This window comes from Argiope bruennichi, chromosome 5 (genome assembly GCF_947563725.1).
Source record: "Argiope bruennichi chromosome 5, qqArgBrue1.1, whole genome shotgun sequence".
NCBI classification, from domain to species: Eukaryota; Metazoa; Arthropoda; class Arachnida; order Araneae; family Araneidae; genus Argiope; species Argiope bruennichi.
In genome coordinates this window covers 17538554-17561009 of record NC_079155.1, presented here as the reverse complement: position 1 = coordinate 17561009, position 22456 = coordinate 17538554, and the positions used below count along the sequence as shown (strand labels likewise).

Sequence of the window (22456 nt, the reverse complement as noted above, 5' to 3'; positions counted from 1 at the left end):
GTATTAAAAATGACAGATTGCCCGTAAAAATTAGAAATTTATTACCTAGTATCGAATGATTAGACTTAGAAACAAATAATAATGCTTAAAATTAAAAATTGTAATACAAACCATATTTAAGAATCTGATCTATAATACAATAATCGGAGAGTGTGCTTTGTGTTTCATCTAATAAACATATGACATTCTTTTCTTTTTTTAAACTATAACTTGACAATGTGTATATGTTACCAAAAGATAAATTTTACTAACTGCTAATAACTTATAAAAAATGATACTTATTGTAAAAGCCCTATTACTTTAAAATTTCAATACTTTATTTTGAAAAATCTTTTTTTGTCTTGTTAATAATCAACGTAACTGCACTTAGCATCAAACTATTCGAGAACAAAACAAAAATAATAGTATCAAATGCAGCGCGAATTTTCTTATCGAACTATTCCAGAACAAAGCAAAAACAGCATCAAATGCAGTACGAATTTTTTTTTTATCGAACTGTTCCAGAACAAAACAAAAATAGCATCAAATGCAGTAAGAATTTTCTTTTTGAACAATTCCAGAACAAAGCAAAAATAGCATCAAATGCAGTATGAATTTTCTTATCGAATTATTCGAGAACAAAACAAAAATAGCATCAAATGCAATACGAATGTCCAAAATAAAGCAATAATAGCATCAAATGCTATACGAATTTTCTTATCGAACTAGTCTAGAACAAAACAAAAATAGCATCAAATGCTGTACGAATTTTCTTAAATATAAATAAACAATTTTAAATTAGACAACTTCCGTTTATGACAGATTAGATATATTACATATATATATAGGATAGATTATAACATATTTATATAAGATATTTCCAGTTACATATGTTAAAAATGTAATAATTATTAATTATCCCAATTACAAATTATGCTATATATTAAAAGCAATAAAGCTTCAAGCCACAAGTTCAAAACGATGTTAGCGAGAGCGGTTTTCTGTTCTGTTCCAACATAAAATTCGCGCCAAAAACTTTGTTTTCCCATGCTTATTAGCGCATGAGTGCATCTCACTCAATCTACAAGAGGAAAGGAAAGTAGGAATGGACAGACACCTGTAACTCAATCTTATCTTCTCGAAATAAGCCCAGGAAACCAGTTAAAAGTAATTTCACTTTTTTAATGCGCGGACACTTTTTTTTTCTTTTTCATTTCACTGCTGTCCATCGCACATTTTTTCCCCTGTCTTCTCCCCCCTTTTTTATTTTCATTACCTGCGGAACGAATTTCTCCATTTTATGAGAAAGCTTGGACCAAGTTTTCTGCCAAAAACGTTGAAGTAACATGTTACAGTTGAGCAACTTGAAGCACTCAACAGTGACCCCTAAGGAATAATTATTGTTCCTACTTTTTTTTTTTCAAGGAAAATCATCTCTTACTCTGGGACATTCTCTGTTCTTTTTTTATTATGTTTATTTCCCGCACCGTTATTTTGGCGGGAAAAGTTGAAAATTGGAACTTGTTAATTCAGGCAATATAGTGTTTCATCTGTCTTCGCGAGTCATTGAATACAGATGAAATTGCACTGGGCTATTAGGTCGTAATGTTTTCCAACGGAAAAAGTGATTCGTGATTAACGATTTGTTGGCGTTTTTAGTGAATTTCAGCTTCTGCATGCAGTACTGTGCAGAATATCAGTGTTTCACACAACAGTGCTTGACGAGTGTTCTTGGAGATTTCAAGATACTTGGTTACGCTTTTGTGGACAATAAGTAATGTCCTCTCCAGATTCGTGCCCCATCTTTTAGACGGCAGAAGAAAAAAGAAAAATAACCACATTTATTATTTCAGGATCATTAACTGATTCTTATCAAATGAAATATGGAGGCCGCGATTATTTCAGATTTCACGTGTTTAAATTTATATCTACTTAAGGTGCAGGAGGTACGGTTATTTAAACATTGAATGCACTTTTTAGGGTCTTTTATCATTCTATAATTTAAGCTCGATATTTTAAGAAAATGCCAAAATAACATATGTAATGAGAAAGAAAGAAAAAAAAAAAAAAAAAAAAAACAAGCTAGTTTAAAGATTATGACACAGTGAAACCTCTAATTGATAGTTCCTGTATCGGTAATATCTTTCAACAGTTACTTTTGTTTAGCGGAGAATTTTAAAAACATATAATGATAAAAATATGGATAAAATCCATGGAATGTTCCATTATAATGTGTGGTTATGACATTTCACCTTCATTGAAATTCGTGCCTTTTGTCTAATTTTTGACGTGCTGTTTTTACTTTTTCATAAACGAAGTATTAATAAAGTATTGTTATTGTCAAAAAAAAAAAAAAAAATCGAATTCGTGATTTTGATGAATTTCTATGTTTTTAGAACTGACTGAGTTCGAAAAATACATTTGTGAAAAGTCTGTCTGTGACAAGGATAATTAAAAAAAAATGCCTTGAGCTTTTTAGAATCTTTTTCTTTTTCTTTGATTTTTTTCTTTATACCAAGTGTATAAATTTCTACGAAAATTTTACCTAAATCTAATCAGAGAAAAACTTTCTGCCCGGCTGTTCGAGTATAAGTTAATACGATAAAATTGGGTACATAGATTTATTATGTATATTATAGGCAACCATTAAATTTCGAGCCTAATACAACAAGAAGTTGAACGTCTACTGTCTGTACTTTCAGAATTATGTATGATCACTCAAAAGCACAATCATTTAAATATATCAATTTTAGTATGCGATTTTGCGACGGCACTTGTAGTTTTGTATCAAAGTTTTGTTACAATCATTTCGGAAAAAACGCATTTGAAACATAAATTCTTGTGTATTTGAAAGAATACAAGAAAGTTTTGGGAAGACCACTCTGGCCAGTTTTATTATTGGTATTCGAAAATAATATCGTAACATTCAAACTTCTGCATTATACAAATTGAAGACTTTTGATTCTAATGAATTTAGTTAATGCAAATTAATAGTTGAAGATTGATTAGTCTGAGAATGAAAAATAACAGAAAAAGAAATTTATGTTCAAAATGAGAGCCTTATAATATAGACGCGTAGTGAAATAAAAAATCAATTTGAATACTGTACCTTGATGCTGTACCAATCAATTTGAATACTGTGCAAGTCTGATTGCGTGACTTTCTGAGAGAATATCTAACCAGTAAATAGAACCTGCTCCGCGTCGTCTAGGTGTCATTAAATAGAATTTTAATGATTGATATTAATGATGTTTATATCACTCTTTGTAGCAACCGAAAAGATAGTCAGAATAAAAAGAAATCCAAATTTAATATCCTTATAATGATAGTTCAATAAATAACTACATTGTAAAAACAAGGAAATTTTGTATCATAAATCATGTTTAGAACATTTATTAATTGCCTTGAGTTATATTTGACTTTCTTAATTTTCTCCGAGGGTTTTGATATATCATAATATCCTACTTCATTTTCTTATCTTAATTATTAACTAAAGTTCCGAATGTTTTCATTAATATGCTAAAGGATAAATATTTAATTAACAAAGAATTCCAAAAAGAATTATGATATTTAGTGTCGCATTAAAATGATTAGGATAGATAAGTCATTTCATGAGTCTGGTTATTTTTAATTCTTTAGTAAATGATATAAAAATGAAAGAGATTAGAAAGAGAATAAAACTATTATTGAATGAAAAAATATGCATATTATATTCTTTAAATTATTCAAGTCCAATTTAAATGAAATGTTTTTTATAAATGAAGAATTATACATTGCAAATACTAACAATTTATATTTCGGTTGGCTACGATTTTTGATTTTTTTTCATTCTTACGATAGATAACTCAGTCTTCTATTGTCGGTTAAAATATCTGTCCTTTTCCCCCTCACTTCTATAATTGTGATGTTTGTTTTACAACCTGAACGCTGTTTGTAATTCACGGACAGTTAACCGCAAGAGATAATAAAACTGAGGAAGATCTTTAGTGGTACTAAGTTGCAAAGGAAGTGAGATAATCCTCTCTGAGATAAAAAGATTATCTCTCTCTCTTTCATCGAATAAATCTAATCAAAACCGCGGGAAATCTGCAGAAGATTATGACGCTAAAAATTTAAGGAGCGAATAAATCTCTTTTAATAATAAACACAGAACTGTTTGGGTTTTTACCACATACAGATTGAACTAAGTAACCTTAAAGCAATTTTCGCCTCGTCACGCACGGTTCACGCGTGAGCGCTCACGAACCTCACACACCGTGCCAAGCGAATTTGTTACCTGTTTTCCTGCCGATTATGTTTATTCATGTCTGGGAATTCATTTGCTCCGTCATCCATCCACATGATCCTGTTTCGAATTTCGAAATTCCCGCGCTTTTCTCATCGCGTCATTTTCATTGGTCCGCTTCTAAGAATCTCGTCTTAAGATTTGCGTGACGAACATCTTTTTCGAAAATGCGCGAAATGTGATGGGTTTCTTCGGTAAAAGGGGAAGGAAAGGCTGTCAAATCTCAGTAAATGGCCATCTTGATAATTGGACTTCATCATCCGTTTCCCAGGGAAGTTAGCCTTGTTTGACTAATTTTCTTCACTCGGAGGTTTAAACCACAAATTGTGAAGGCTATTTGATTTTTTTTTAATACTACGGTTGGAGAAACTAAAAGCGACATAAGGAGTACACACTTTTGTGACTTCATCAAATTCTGTCTATTGGTTGGTTTCCTTCAAAGACAAACAATATTTCTCTTTCTTTTCATTGTTGCGTTGTGCATAATTTTTATTTTGAAAAGAAATGCCAGGTTTTGCATATATGATGGAAAACAATATTTAAGTACGAAAAGAATTATCTTTTAAAATTTTTTATTATCTGAAGAAACGAAACATTTTTCAGCATTAAGAATTTATAGATGTTTCTTTATGATGATAATCAAATGATTAGGAACAATATTTAAAGATCAGAATTATTCTCTCCCATTAGTTTCCAATATTATAAGAACGAACATTTCATACTTTTAGAACATATGAATATTTTTAAACTTTATTATAACATTAGGAACATTAAAGAAACATTTATTCGTATGAATAATATTCTTGATTAAATTAATTTTTATATTTAATGTAATGATGTCCAGAAGGTTTTTTTAAAATTATGTTTAATCAGTAAAAAGAAGCAGAAAAAGCGTTTTTTTTTTTTTTGATTGTATCATGAATTTCGCATACGAGAAAAATGTTCTTATATAAGTAAGAACAATTGTAGTTTAATCTCAAAACGTTAAATAATTCTTATTTCATGTTTGATGTTATTCGCTTATTTATTCTGTATTCACTTGAAAAGTAAAAGAGGAATTAATTTGCAATATATAATGCAATGATTTTTTTTCAGTATTTTCTTTGCTAGGAACTCTATAGTATTGAAAATCTTTGCTTTTAATCTGTTCTATGGAAAATGCTTCATTCATTTTGAATACCAAATAAGTTGTTGCTTAACCATTTGATAAATTTTAAAATTTATAATGTGTTAAAAATACATCTAATTTTCGTAACGGGTCATTTCAAGTAACACGTTCTGCATTTAAAATAGGTAGTTTATTCCATGATTATGTTCTTAAAGATATAAAATAAAACGCAAAAAAAAGCAAAACTCTTTCGCAATATAAAATAATTTATTCTTTCAGCATTATCTCAATTTTAAAATACCAGCTGTTATTAAAATTGAAATTTATAAAATCAGAATTCTCTACTGCGTAGAAGCAGCTGTAACCGCCGACTTTGCCATTTTGTTCTTTGATCTTGTGATAATGTTCAGCTGACACAATTTCCTTGGCAAGATTTGTCGATATCATCTCTCTTGATTCATGCATATACATAATGACTCACTTCCGATTAGCAAAACATCGCATACGATGAAAATGGCAGATAAAAGAACGAACAGATTTGCAGAACAACCTGCCTCGAATTTCCTTTTTACTTCGAAACCTACCCAACATTCACCAGATGCTCCCATCCGCTTAATTTATTCCACTTTGTTATTCTGGAATCAATAAACAAGTAAAAAGTATGAAAGTTAACCCTTTAGCCCCGCACGTTGGTTCCAAGCACACCCCTACACTTCATTATCACTGCATTAAATGTAATTGTATATCTATTAGTTTTCTTCCAAATTAGCATCTGGTAGTAGAAAATGGAACATCTGCGTGTGTATGTTAGGAGAGATATTTCCGGCTCTTCCTTTTCATTTTTTTTCACCTTTTTTCCGCGCTTGTTTGAACCTTTTCCGCAGTGATTTGCGTGTGTTTCAAGTGAAGATGTTGTCACCAGTTCAGTTTGTTTCCCCTCATCATTTTTTTTCTTGGTATTTTACTAGTTCATTGGTCTCACGAGTTGTTTAAAAATACAACCGCAGCTGCAAAGATTGTAAACACCACCCTTTCGCGCATTTAGAAAGGGTGAAGAAAATGTTTAAAAAAAAAAAAAAGAAGCAAATATTAATTCCAGGTTGCCAAATTTTGGCGGTTATTCATTTCTTAAAAACTTCTAAAAAATAAAATGGCGCGAAAGATTTCGAATTGTTTCAAAATAGTTTAAAACTCTTTGAGGGTAATTGACTTTTTGTGTGATTTGCATCCAAAAATGATTTAGTTATATCAAATATTTGGTGAAGAATTGGACAGACTTTTAAAAGCTTCTTTTGTGGTATCTGATTTTTCGCGATCGGAAAATTTTCTATTTGTTTCTAGAATTGAACAGTATCGAGTAAAACAATAACATCATTGTGTAGTAATATTTATTTCTATTTTGCAATCGAGTTAATGGATGGAATAAAAGTCTTTAAGTTGTCTGAATTTTTTTTTATTATTTAATGTTATTTTATTATTTATTAATTAGAATGTAATTTATTTTTAAATTTAGGCTTTAACAATTTTTGATGTCACCTTAGTAAGAAATTAATAAATTTTTATTTGGCTTTTGAAAAGTTTAAAAAAAAGAAGCTAAATATAACTTCGAATTTCGTATTTAGTGTACAACTATAAAGAGGAATTAACAATGTTTTTTTAGTGTATATAAATCATTGTTTTTTTAGTGTATATAAATCAATGTTTTTTCTGAAAAATATGTCTTTCATTTGTACTCTTGTTACTTTTTTACCATAAAGTAAATTTCATAAATTACTCAATGGAATAGTGCACCATTTTAAAAAAAATTAAAATAAATAATAAAAAACCGATAATGAATGCATGTCATATCAGAATTCATTTGATAATCTTAATATCGGTATGATATTTTAATTAGATTAAATTTATGGGTTCCAATAACAGTTTAATTTACAAATAATTATTTATTATTTAAGGAAAAATTCGCCACAAATTTTTAAAACGTCTATTACGAATTTAATTTAAACTTTTATTATATACTTCAATAATTCATATAGTCGTTCCCTAATGTGTTTCAGTTGGCAAGAATTTTAAATTCTAGGTAAAATAAAATTTTTCTTTTAATGACAACTGCTATTCATAAGACGCTAATCTAATAGTAATAATTTGTATTCTTTCTTTATTTTTTTAAGCATACTAAGCAAAATATGTTATATCATAAAAATAACCGGTTATATCATAAATTCTGCCTAACTAAACTTAATTCCACACTTTGGCGAGAAACATTGTTTTTTAAGAACTTGGCTTAGAAATGACGTAACAGATAAAACTGTGCAACCCTAAATGGCAGGTGCTGTTTCTTACTCTCTTTTGGAAGTAAAAAAAAAAAGGTGTACGCTCTTGCCCCACTTTCTCCCTCGAGCTCTTCTGTTAGAGGGCCGTGACTGCCACGCATTTCGTAACCCCCAATACAAGCAAAGACCATCTCATTATTTGATCAGGTTATTTTAACACCTTTCAATTTTCAACTCTTTCCTCACTTTTTTTGGGGGGGAAGGGGTAGATGGGAGTTCCATTTTATTTTGTGTTTCATTGGTAAGCTGTGTAGGTTTCTGCGAAATGGAGAATATTTGTCTTAGCGCAACCATTGCAGAAATTATCGCTTTGAAAATAAGATCTGTTTTATAATTTGTTCTTATGTTCTTTTAAGATGATAATAACAGTCATTTGAGGATTTTTCACTGGAATTTAAAGAAAAGATATTCGAGCAAAGAATTAAACTATGTTTTTATGAATGGGAAAAAAAAAACATTATTACTATGTTAAACTCACAGGACATTTTAAATACGGTTAAATACCGTTAAATGAATCTTGTATCATTTTGTTTAGAATGACATTATTTCAACATTATTTTTGAATAATATTGAATGCAATATATTTTTTTTGATTGATATGAACTAAATTCGTCTTATGATGATTCTTCAAATTTACAATAGGAAAAATACCTCTCTATCCTTACCATTTCATATATTCATGCTATATATATATTTATTTACAGAAACGTAAAAGCGTGTTACAATTCATTATCAATCGTTTTTATGTTAAGTAATGTATGTATTTAAATTTTGGCTTTTATAATAACTGAGATTTTTAAACTTTGAAAAGAAAAAAAAAAACGTAAATAAATATAATTTTTTTTTCTGCTCAGGACTCCCACCGTGTTAGACTCTAAACGTCCGGCTTTAAAAAACTGAACCCTAGCGTAAGATTTTAATTAGCTAGAAGACATAAATAAGGACTGATTTTTTTCCCCTCTTACTCTGGGTCTTCCTCCTTTCTACAGAAAATATTTTTTTGGGGCCATCTCTTCCATGCTCTTGTGGTTGTAATTAGGAACTGACGGCATGACGGTTGTGCCATGATAATTTTTCCCATAGGAACTCTTAACACCGCGGCCCTCTTTCCGGCCGACCTTGGGCTTCCTCTTCTTTAGCCGTTGAGAACATTTTTGGACTCCTCATCCATGATTCCCTGGTTGTGACGTCACTCTCATTTCCCTACTCCAACGAATCTTCTTCCACGCGATGCAATGAACGTAATTTTTTTCCCTTTCAAAAATTTCTTTTATCGTTCTGTTCTAATTCGTCTGAGAATATTTATCGTTTGCTGCATCTAGATTGGATAAAAGCAACTTAGCGCTAATAATAGAAAATGTTGATTTCACTGTTTGAATGAATAGCTAATTTATTTCTCTTAAACTCTAAATTATAAATATTTTGTAGTAAAATAATTGAATTGAAGAATTGCCTATTTTGTAATTCTAATTTTTGAATGATTGTAATTCGTGTTCCACGATATTAGTTAATACTTAATTATAACAGTGCACTAAATTTCCCCTTTTGTTTGCAGTAACCGTTTTTATTTTTTGTGGTTTATATTGATAAATTTCATTCTCAATTGTTTGAATATAGAATAATAACTTTTCGAGTTCCGTTCTATATGTTTCTACTCTGATTTTGTTTTAAAAACAAAACTTGAAATTTATTTAATATCGGTAGGTTAGCAATAATCTTTAGATTATAGAATATTAAATTTTATATCTTGTTTTGATTAACGAAAATAGTCATTTCTTATTTCTATTGATATAATTTTATGTTTTCTAAATCGCAAGGAATAATTTTTCATGCAGTTAAGAAGTAGAAACTTATCCCTTCACGATAATTATTACGTATTCCATTGAAAAAAATAAATCATTATAATCATATTAATTTGATATCGTTTTAGGATGAAAACTTATTTATTCTCAAGATCCTTGAAAACTAAACTTTCATTCATGATTAAAACAATTTTACGTTTCATTGCGCAAAAACCAGCCGGTTTGTGATTTCGCTTTTCTACGAATCTTCTAAACGAATTAAGAATGTTCAGATTCATCTACTTTTATATTCTAATTAGAATGAGATTTATTGTTTATTTCAATTCAGTTGGTGAAAAGTTGTTTTTAAGATCTTGTATAAAAAGGTTTTGCTCTTGTTTGTTGTTTATATTAGCTTGACTTGTTTGCTGTTTTATAAAGTTAGCTAAGTTTTGAACTGAAATCTGCAAATTAATATTGCAAAATTAAAGAATTCTAAACTTTCGCTTTTATATATACTAACAAATTACATCATTTCTTGTTTTTATTGCAAATTTTTTTAATTTTTCTATTTGAAATAACAAATTAATTGAATTAAATTACCATTCAAATAAAAAAAATGACAGCAATTTTTTGAAGGGTCTTTTTTGTTCCTATTTTGTTTATGCCAGAAAATTATTACATTCTAAACTAAAGAGAAAATAAGAATCGATTAAAAATAAGAATTTCAATCTTTTCATAAGCAAGAATTTTTTAATTCAAATAGATTAAAGGTAATTTCTGTTTTTAATAATACTTTACACCAAATAAATGATAACTTTATCTATGCCGGTGCACAGATTCTTATGATATGTTAAGTGATGTTATATGATATGCTATATATTTTTTGTTTCTTATATAATATATTTAATATATTGGATTTTTATTTTGTATTATCAAAAATTTACGAAATTTTACTTAACGAATTTACTTTTATATTTTCTATACTTCATTCGTGCACTGATGATACCACATAGTTTATGTGCATTCCCACTGCTTATTATCATTTTTTTCATATGATTTGGAATTTTTTATGATGATATCAGTTATGTTGTGTCAAACTCATGGTTTAAAGTAGCCTGCTGTAATCAAACACTTGTTCAAATCAAAACAAAAATCGTTACATTTTTAAGAGTTAAAGAAATTTCTTTCATAATTATAAAAATTAATACATTTGACTAATCACGAAAAGACTTTATTTTTAATTCGTACTGAGAATTAGTTTTTTATCAATTTTATTTATAAATAATTTTATTTAGCAACAAAGCATTTAATTGGGGAAATTATAGCGAAATCATAACGAAAAAGATTTTCCTTTTGATTTGAAAATTTATTTATTTGTTTTGGGTATTGCAGTCATCTCTAGCATTTTATAGCATAGCAATTTTTTGTATCATATTTTCAACCCCTTAATCTTTATTTACAAGTTGTTTTGCATTTAAATATTTACATTGCATTAAATATATTACAATATGGAATGATGTTATATTTAATAATTTCATGCGTTATTTGTTATGCACTATTTATTATTGACTGAGTGAAAACATTAAATTTCTAACTCGCTTTCTACGGGTTTTTATTTTTATTTTTCAAGCTTTACTCATTATATTTTTAAATAATGCTACTGCAAAATATATTAAATAAAACCGAAAGATTTTGTGAGAAATAATATCTCGTTAGGCATTAAGTAGTTTTAATATAATAGTCTGACTTTATAAATTTTAGAAAACTAATAGCAGTTCTCTCAAAGATATTTTCATTAATAATCAAACTTATTTATAATAATTGATTCCTTTAAATTTGAAGAAAAATCATTGATAATCTATATGCGTCATACTCTAATTTTATTTAAATTATATGATGATTGAATCTCTAATTGAAATATAAGGATGCTACCTCTGCAATTTCAAATTAATTTTTGCAATTCTAATTTTCCCTCAAGGACAGCAGAGACTGATTTGCTGCTTTTTGGCAATGATAAAATATCTTCTACAGTTCCTGCAGAGCCTCTAAAAGTAGCTGTTGTTTCATTCAAATAAATTGATAATCATAATTGAATCTGTATTACATCATACAGATTTTCTACATTTGCATTTTAAGCATTAACCTATTAAATTGAAAGAAATTACAAAATTTTGTGACAAAAAAGTCCTTACTAGTATTGCTAAAGAAGTTTCTGTAATTTATTTTATATACAATATTTTTCTTACTTAATACTTTTTAAGGAACCAGAAGAATTGTTGTGTAAATCAAGGAGAACTGTAAATAATGGGAATCCATTTAAACAAATAAATAAACAATTCTAAATATGACAACACTAACAAAAAGTATTGCAAAACGATTGAAACGGGGATGTAAACGTGCAGCAACACTAGAATTAGTCATTAATACAACCCCATATTAAAGTCGAAGATAATATTTAGTGAAAGAAACAATTAAAAAAATATTTGAGAAATTGTTCAAAATTCTTGTGTTATTGAATTTAAAACCTCTAAATTTACTATTTCATTTAAATGCTTCCCATTACTTTTTTAAACTTTTTGTAGACAACCATTTGTGTTTTAGGTAACCATCTTATTTTTTCTTACCGAAGAAGTACACAATTATTTTCGTTATCAAATTTGAAACCTCTTAATTTACCATTTCATTGATGTGTTTATCATTGCCATTTAAGTATTTAAAGACAATAATCTCTGTAATTTGATTACATTTAAAGGAAATTTTTCAAAAAAAAAAAAAAAAAACTTTAAATGGGATTTTTTATTGATATAAAGATAAAATGATGAATAAAAGTGAAATTTTTTAAATATATATGTAGCTTTTGAAGTAAAAGCATATTTTCATGTAAATTTCAGCATTTATTTACAGAAACTAGGATTGCTCTAGCAAAAAAAACAAAAACAAACAAACAAAAAAAACCAGTTTTTTCTTTGTAATTTTACATGTGTAATATACCTTGGAGTGTTATTAACTATTATCTAAGACTTATACTCAAAAATAAAGTTTGTGTGTGCAGGAAATTTTGGAATTTAAAAAAATATTTACATGAAACAATCATAAATCCACTTCCTCAGCATTCAATATTAAATCCATTATTCATTACGTTCTACTTAAAATAACGATCACTATTTATAAATTTCATTAAGATATATTGATTATTTTTTGAGATATGATGATACTCTTACAGTAGAATGATAAAATACTCGTTCTTCAGAAATTGCATTTAAAGTGTTTATATGCTTATAAATAAGCTTCACTTACGTGTCAATAGTTTTCTGCAACTTGCTTTCTAATTGACATAGAGACAAAATAAAGATATCACCAGAAACAGAAACGCATCTCGTTTTCGTTTTTGAAACTACCAAATATAATAAAATAAAATAAAAATGAGAATTTTTATCCAATTTTATGCTTTTAACCTAGTCTGATACCTTAAGGTAATAATTATATTTGGATATTTTTCCCTCTGAAGGAAATACACCTTTCCCACTCAACACAGAAGAGGGCTTCGTAAACGATGGACTGCAAGGGTGTCACATTCTTGGTTTGGGGTTTGGGAAAATATTAATAATAAGTCAGGTTTCTTCACTTATTTGCGTCTTCCAGTGGACAACGCGGGCCCGATTTCCACCCCTAATGAGTCCCGTGAGAGCTGGGTAGCCGAGGATGGCTCCTCACATCCTTTGGGAACGGGAGGAGACAGGCATGAGTGTGACACGTGGGAACTATCACGAAATGCGAGGTTTTTAAAGGTTTAATTAAGTGCTCAGCTAAACGCCCGACACGCACTGCCTGTGGCCGAAAACCCTCTTGGCTGTGACCTTTCGCCAATTAAAATGTCATGTCTGCTCGCCGTGCCTCCTTTGTTTGTTAGAACGAGGCTCAATAATCAACAAGCGGAAATGATCTCCCAAAAACTTTCTCGCATACTCTCTAATAAAAATGTTATCCCATAGGACGTCTTGGTGTACAATAGTCCCAAAATACGAATTTTTGGCGTGAAATTAGCAGTTTCATTTAATCTATTATGTGGTCCTTCTCAAGATTTTTGGCGAGTAATTCCTGGCTTTGGTTTGGTTATATTAAAGTCCCGTTTGAAGCAACACTAGGGCTATTTTGGGACGGACCTCGTAATTTTGAACCGCGGTCAGATGACGAGGACGACACCTGAACTGGCACCCCCCTCTCCATACCACACCACACCAGCGGGAGGACGTTTGGTTATGACGGATTTAACGCGCAACAGAACCCCTTACACGACGGTTCTTCGGTGGAATCGGGTCACGAACTTGAAACCCACCGGTTCCGAAGCCGAGACCTTACCACCAGGCCACCGCGGCCCGAAAGTAATTCCTGGCATGCGTTTAATAGTATCCAAAAATAGAATTTGTGTTCTAGACGCGTTTTTCTCAACAAAATGAAACAAAAAATTTGACACAAAACAGCACTTATAGTGTCAAAAATCCCATACCCTATTTGATATACTTAAGTCATTGTATTTTTAAACTATCGCGTTTACTTGTTTATGAAAGTACAGACCGACAGACTGTCAATGCGGTTAATAGTACCTGAAAATCGAAGAAAAAGAGGCTTTGTGCTTTAGATGTGTTCTTGCCAACTGATTGAAACAAAAATTTGACATAGATTATAGTCATAAAATCCCATACCAAATTTGATATATTTAAGTCATTGCATTTTTGAGTGACAGCGTTTGCATAATTCTAAAGGTATAGATCCAACGGTCAACCCCTTGTCAGATTCGGTTCAAAATTTGGCGGGTGTCTACTCTATAGATATGAAAACTGTGTACCTAATTTTATTTATATAACTCTCTCCATTTTATAGTTATTGTGTTAACTGTTATTGGAACGCCTGGACAAACAATCTTCCTCTGTACGGAATTTGCTCAAAATTTGATAAAAAAAAATCTACAAATTTTGTGCAAAGACCGTATACCAAATTTCATCAGCCTAGTTCTAAGTGTTTTTGAGTATCTTGTCACAGACAGACGGGCGGACAGTTTCCAGAAAGTATCTTTCGAACTTAGGGAGGTCTAAAACGTGGAGATTCGTCAAAATCTCGCATTCCAATTTTTTTGACGATTACAATATTATAAATAATGATATGATAAAGTAAATGATAAAGTAGTATATGATAAAGTAAAAAGAAAAATCCATCGATTTTTTTATTTGGCATTAGAGATAAATTATCGTGCCATATATTAACAAGAATTCTTTTAATTATTACATCAGCAAATAATTTCTCTGTGTACAGATTGATACACCAAACAGTTATGTTTCTATCCCCCCCTCCCATGCCGAATTAGTCTATAAAATACTATTGTCTTCCAGTATAATCGATTTTTTCAACCACTTCCCTATTGTATCAATCTGTTGTGTAACGGCTACGTGTATTATCATTGACGAAAGACAATAATGAATAAGTTCTGTTCATTTGTTTGAAGTCATAAAAGATGAGCAGTACTTTTGAATGGATTTTGCTTTTTATTGTTGCTTAATGTGTTTGAAAATTAAAAATTTCTTTATTTTACAAAAAAAAAAAAAAAAAAAAAAAAAAGGATACTTACACTTATTCTTTTCTTTATATACAGAACAGAAGCCACATCAGCAGAATTATTCCTTCGCTTAATGATTGCTATGCACGAATAGATTTTGTATCTGTTATAGTTATCTATCTTTCATTCAACTAACCTGCAAATAGTTTTACATATCTGTGTTATTAATTAAAAGTCCATTTTAATCTTTATTTAATAATTTACATTTAAAGTTTTACAACTTCATCCCCACTCCCCCTTCTTTATAGGCAGGCGAGTCAGGAATGCCTGAATGCGAACGATGGTCAGTGTGCAGTCGGGTGGACACATACTCTCGCCCTTGGGTGGAACGCCTGTGCACCTGCAAAAATGGACAGCTCTGTTCTACTTCCTTGCATCCCGACGATGGACATACAGTTGTCGACAGGACACGGCAATATAAGGTATTATGATTTTCTTTTGAAAAAAAAAAACCTTTATAAAGAAGTTGCTACTGGTCAGTAAATCGTTTGGTCTCGAAACAGATCTTACAAAATTATTATCATGTTATATAACAGGGTTGTTTCTAGTAAATGGATCTTTTATGCATTTTGTAGTATTGAAAAATTTTGCGTAATTCATATTTTATATGTATCAATGTTCAATTAAGAGTTGGAAAAGCAACAAGGAAAAGGTAAAGAATTAATTTCCTTTGATATATTTCTAATAGAAGAGCAAATACACACACACACACACACACACACACACACACACACACACACACACACACACACACACACACACACACACATTCCTTCTTTTTGTATATAAAAAATGAAATATCAGGAAAGGAATTTTAAGTCTTCGCAGAATTTCGAATACTTATCAATAAAATGGTTTTCAAAAGAAATAAACACTTTAAGATTATTTTTAACGAATCCAGCATATTAAATTTTGTAACATATTAAACATTATTAAATTACCATTTGCTCTTCATTACAAAAAATGTTAAAAGTCATATTAATTTTACATTTTTAACAAGATTGTTTCATTATCATCAAATATTATATTAACTTTGCATTTTTAACAGAGTTGTGTCATTATCATCAAAAATCATATTTATCTTACTTTTTAACAAGGTTGTTACATTATCATCAAAAATTCATATTTACTTTACATTTTTGGCAAGGTTGTTTCATTATCATCGAAAATCATATTAACTTTACATTTTTGACAAGGTTTTTTCATTATCATCGAAAATCATATTAACTTTACATTTTTATGTCATTATCATCGAAAATCATATTTTCAACAAGATTGTTGTATCATTTTAACTAATAGAACCTGAGCAATCAATCAGTGAATTTGTCTGCTGTCTTTCTTAATTTATCCGTATATCAAATTTTAGCATTTAAATTCTGTCTTATTACATTTTTCATGCATTCTTTATGTCTTCTCAACTGAATTCTTTGGCCTTACTTCTAGTGATCTGTTTTCTAATTCCATCTCACCTTGTCCATTGTCTTTGTCTAATCTGCTTGACAGGAACTGCATTGTTTTACAAATAACAGGTGGTTGGGCAGGGTGATAAAAAAAGGAAAGCTGACCCACATCTCATTTGCAGCGTTGTTCTCAAAACCCTTACTAATTAGGCGTTCCTAGAATCAGTCGTATCTTGAACATTTCTACTAACGATAGAGAATGGCCTCTAAATTGTTCTTTTAATGATTTGCTTATTAAGGGGTTGGTCTGAAAATGATTATTCTCTGGTCAAATTAGCCATTCTGTGATAACAGAGGCATAACGATAATGATATTACCCATATTGTTACTGGTCCCAATTTAAACACTTGTTGCTGTAGAATAATAATGATCTCTTTATGTACTCCGCTTTGTACGAATGTACAAACTTCTATATTTAGTTCATTTTTCAGCGCAGAGTTATAAGCAACATTTTAATTATTTCACTTATTGGACTGTCCCCCCCCCATTTGCTTACATTTGGTTATTATAGAAACAAACACATTCTTCTTATTTTGTTTAAGAAAATTGAGGATTTCATCTTTATTACATATTTATTGCTATTTAAATGTTCGTTTAAAGGTTTTTGGAATAATTTAATAAGAAAAGAAATTTTAATGTTTACATTTAGCAATATAAATTAGACTGGATTCGCACTTTCATTAGGAAATAGTTTATTATATCGTATAGAACCGTTTCTTTATTTTGATCTTTCATAATCTAATAAATTAGCTAATTTACTTCAGCCTTTTTCGTCTTCCAAATGCACAATCGTAAGAGTTATTTAATTATTAATATGGTACGCATATTTAATATTGTCACGTAGGTACTTTATTATGGAACTCAATGACACACACAAGAAGTAGAGTTAAACCAATTTATTAACTCAACTCTGAACTGAGAACAGAGTGACTGACAAATCTTCTGCTTTTATACTAGCAGGGAAAGTTCCAGAATACTTTTCTGGAGACAGTAAGAAAAGTCCAGAATACTTTTCTGGAGACAGTAAGAAAAGTCCAGAACACTTGTCTGGTAAACTAAAGAAAGGTCCAGAATCTGCTGGAACATGAAATAAAGGAAAACATAAAATAAAAGAGTTAAACATTTACACAAACTGCGAATCGCATTGTCTCTAGCTTAGCGAACTTACGATCTCATGATTATGAGACCAGTGCTATATCCATTCGGCCATGGAGAGTCGACTGCCTCTTTTCAATGCGACAATATTTTTTTTTTGGGGGGGGGGGGTGGAATATTTTATTTAAATCAGCATTTATAGCACAATTCACAATGTAATAAACTTTCAACTTTTTCAGACATTTTATCACTCCAGTTGTATAGTTTTATCACTAATCAATCAAATCGAAAGTCTCTGCACACATAAAAACCTTCATTTAATCGTTAGATAGTTTAGTTAAACAATTTCCATAGAGCAATGAACATTTTCTTCTATTTTATTTAAATCCTTTTGCACCCTGTAACATTTAATGGGCACTCATGCATTTCTTTCCTAAGGAAACATCTTTAATCCTTTAACTCAAAACAACATGACAACTACATTGGACGAAAATTTACTTCATAATATACTTTTATATGAAAAGGTATAAGTAATATACTACTGTGTTCAAAAAGATCTCAAAATATTTTAAATATTTTCCAAAATAAATAAATAAATTTGCTGCATTTCACAAAACATACGAAGAGTATCATGTGACGACTAATTAGATCAGGTTTGATCTATATCAAATGCGCTTGTGCACTTAGCTCCTGATTACAGGCATTCGAAACTTCCCGTTGTGGGGAAGACAAGTCGGTGATCCTAATTCAGTAATTTAATAATTAGCTGTTCAATAATTAAAAATCAAACTTCGGTAATCAATAATTAGGCGTTGATTCATAGACCCTTCTTACATAATATTTCCTGTAAAAAAACTTTCTAACTCAAATTTGAGCTTATGTGACATATTCTCCGAATGAAAAATAGTTTAAGGAGAAACCGTTCGCAAGTTCCGAAGAAGTGCAGCGGCGGAAGTTATGCGGGAGGTGGCAAAAGCAAGCTTGAAATCCGTATTTATTTGTTTGTGTGAACAGTAGCAAAATGCATAGTAACGCTTCAGAACAAATATCTCCTATTTATATACATTCATCTGTAATTAAATAAGTCTTTGGAAGTTCTTGAATGTAGTAGTATAGTAAAGACTAAATAAAGACTGACATTCAGAAAAAGTAACGAATGCATAGAAAAATAGTAATTTTTAACAATAATTTTGTATGAAATTATATTAATGGCAGTATGAGCAAAACTCCGCGATACACATGCCATTCTTTTAGTCATAACAATATTGGGTATAATTTTTATTATATTACGGAAATTACTTTATTTTCGAAAGTTATAAGTATCATTATTTGATATTCAATTGAACTAAAATTCTATATTTAAGGCAATATTTTTTAGTTACATTTAATTGCTACTATAGCTTTAAGACTCGCAAGAACCCAAATTAAGCCATTGGCCACTGAAGTGGTATTTTGCAGTATTTTACGAACTAGTCAACTTGAGTTGCCATTGACAATAGAAACAACACACCCAAAATTAAAATGGATTGTTCTTCATGAAATTTCAATGTTAATTAGATCTCTATGCAAACTAGTTATTACTTGCTTTTTTTACTACACAATATCCCCATTAAGAAAAAAAGTAAATCTAAAGCAGTTCCGTACGATTATTTCAGGTGTGTGAAAAAGTCGACACCCTTCCGACTTGCCGCTTCTTCAAGGACATCACGTGGACCCACATAACGAGCGCGGACAACAAATTCCAGCAGCGAGTTCACTGCAAGTGTCCTGAAAACAGCACCACCTATATTTCAGGGCACGATGTCAAGACGACTTCTCAGGGAGTTCTCTACTACTACCACTTTTCCTGTTCTCCGGAAAGTGTAAGTGCCGAATTTGAATCGAAAATTAACACAGTGTACTCTATTTAAATTACTTATCGTGTACAGTAATACAATAATTATTTTAATAATGCATAAATTGTTAATTTCAGTTTATTCTTTAACTACAAGATTAAATTAATAAATTATTTTTATCAGTACAGGAATGTACAAATTATTTTGCGTAGTTCGACATCATATTTATTTTAATATCCAGGTTATTAAGTTTATTCTATTTTTTTGCGTTTTTTTTTTATTGTGAGATTATTTTGTTTCTGAATTGATATTTTAAACCTTCGTAAAATTGAAATATTATTTAATTTATATTAATTTAAGAAGCATTTACAGATTTAACAGTCTATTATAAAATTTGAAATGGTAAAATGTCTAAAGTAAGAATTAATTAGTTATTAAATGAGTGGGTATTGAATTTAAATCTTTTTCAGGGAATGCGATGCCGACGAAAAGAGCCGTGCCGCCTGTTTACCGTGCGCAAACGATATCCAGTAGAGGAAGTGACAACCAGCACTCTGTGCAGGTGTCCACCGAAAACGACTTGCCCATCTCATCACACGGATCCTTTTGTGCTATCCGATTTTGATCCTAACCGTCCGAAGGACGGCACAAGGACATACAGTGGATTCTGTGGAACCAGTGAATTATGAAAACTTTGGAAAGCAACGAGTGTAAATATATGAGTGACATTTGTACAAATACAGTCTCTTTGACGTCATCCAACGATTGCAAAGTTTTTTATTCAATCGGAATTTTAGAAACATTCTTTTTGGATCATCCAATAATTGCAAAATTGTTTTGTCTTCAACTAGAATTTTTGATAGCGCCCACGCTCTCATTAATAATTTGCAAAGTTATTATTTTTTTTAACTCAGCCAGAATTTTAGAAAGTTACAAAAATTGAGTAGCATTTTTTACTAAAAAGATTCGAATAATGCCAATTACTTTTTTTAATGTAAAAAGTAATTGGCGCTATTCAAATCTGAAAACCGAAATTACTAAAACTTTTAAACACACACACACACACACACACACACACACACACACACACACACACACACACACACACACACACACACACACACACACACACACACACACACACACACACACACACACACACACACACACACACACACACAAATCTTTAATTTAAATTATCACATTAAAGTTTTTGTATTTTTTTCAAAAGGCGTTTAAAACTAATTATATGCATTTGTATTTTAATTTAAAATACAGATACATAAAAAGGCAAAAGGAAAAGATTGAAGCTATTTTCAAAGAACGTATTGTATTTGCTGAAAGTATGCATTAAAATTTTAACAATAATTGAGAATTCACATTCAGTTATAATACTTTTATTAATATATATTTACAAACAGATTACTTAATTTGAAATCTATAATGTTATTCATAAATAAAAAAAATATCTTAAAAATAAATTGGTTAATATTAAATCCCTAGTTGCTGTTTACTTGAATTTAAAATTACTTGGTGTTATTGATAACTTAGTAGGTATTGGAAAAAATATTCTAATACTTATCGGCCAAAGAATAATTCTCTTTCCAATCACAAATAACAAAGCTTATTTTGAAAAATTGAGTTTAATTTCCTTAAATATATCAATATTTGGTAAACATATCAATGTAGATCGTAATTATTTTGTATTAAAAGTAATATAATTTGACAACAGTCATTATGAACGTAGTTAATATACAAATGTAAACAAAAGATAACGGTTAATTTTATTATTATCGTTTGCTTAAAACTCCTTGTCAGCTTACAAATTAATTTAATTCACCTAAGAAAATTAATTATCGCTAGCAATAAACATTTATAATTTTTCTTGCTTTCAAAATTATCGTTTGAAATAAATTGCTTTACAATCGTGACGTATTTATAAATGGTACAAATAAAATGTGTTGTTTATTTGTGCTTTGTACAGTTTGAATTCTCGAGCAGGGTAAAAGACTGTTTTATAGTCGTTATTGCTTATTATGTTTATTTTATATGTTATGCTTCTGTGAGTGTTTGCAGTTACTTAACTAATTTAATTTGCATAATTGGAATGTTAACCTTTTAATAATTTAACATTGGAATTCAGAGTTTCAAAAGAATTTTTTCCCCTTTCTTGCGCTTTAATTATTAACTGTTTTTGTACCTTTATATTTTTACAGTGAAATAACTTTTCATTATTTGATTTGTCACAATCATTTATAGTATTGTTTATTCGGTATATTTCTTAAAACATATAGTTTGGCATTTTGAATTTCCAGTATTATATTATATCTTTTATTTCTATTAACTTCAATTAACTTATTGAAGATGAGGAAAAACACTGTAATGATTTCTTTTTATTTCATCATATATATTTTTCACTAACATATTCAAATATCTAAAATAACAAATAAATGTTAAATGATTTTTTTTCCGATTTATTTATTATTTTTATTTAAATTATTTGTTTATTAAAGATACAAATACAACCTAATACTTTTTTGTTTTGTTTTTGGCTTCTAACAATTCGGACTTAATTTAATAAACATGTTTTGCTAATATCGCCTGGTTCTGATGAGTTGTTTAATGTGACGTATGAACTGAATTATATTAGACGAATCTATTTTGAAAAGTAAGTAGACGGACACGATAAAAAAGTTGGCAGATTTGGCAGCATTTCGCTTTTCTATAACACCAAATTCACCGAAATGCTCTGCAGTGAGTATTATAACCTTGTTATTTCTCCACTACCTGATCCGAGTTTCATGCTTTTCTTCCTATTCTAGCAAATGCGCTCATCTGTCTGACGTCAAAATTAAACCGCCAACATCAGAGAAAGGCTATATCTGTTAAATACTGCAAGTATCTTTATTCTTACGTTAATATTAAATTATTTATACATCTCGTATGATTAGTTACATATTTTACTCTAA

At 29.7% G+C, this 22456-nt stretch overlaps 1 protein-coding gene across 1 annotated transcript in view; it reads left to right on the top strand.

The window, feature by feature from the left end:
* Positions 1-20677, top strand: part of LOC129969466 (protein giant-lens-like) — a 37983-nt gene extending 17306 nt beyond the window's left edge. Inside the window, exons 2-4 of the mRNA XM_056084046.1 lie at positions 15346-15519; positions 19308-19514; positions 19958-20677. Coding sequence (XP_055940021.1) covers positions 15346-15519; positions 19308-19514; positions 19958-20176 — 600 coding nt within the window. The 3' untranslated portion in view covers positions 20177-20677. The remainder of the gene's footprint in view (positions 1-15345; positions 15520-19307; positions 19515-19957) is intronic.
* The last annotated feature ends 1779 nt before the right edge of the window (positions 20678-22456 follow it).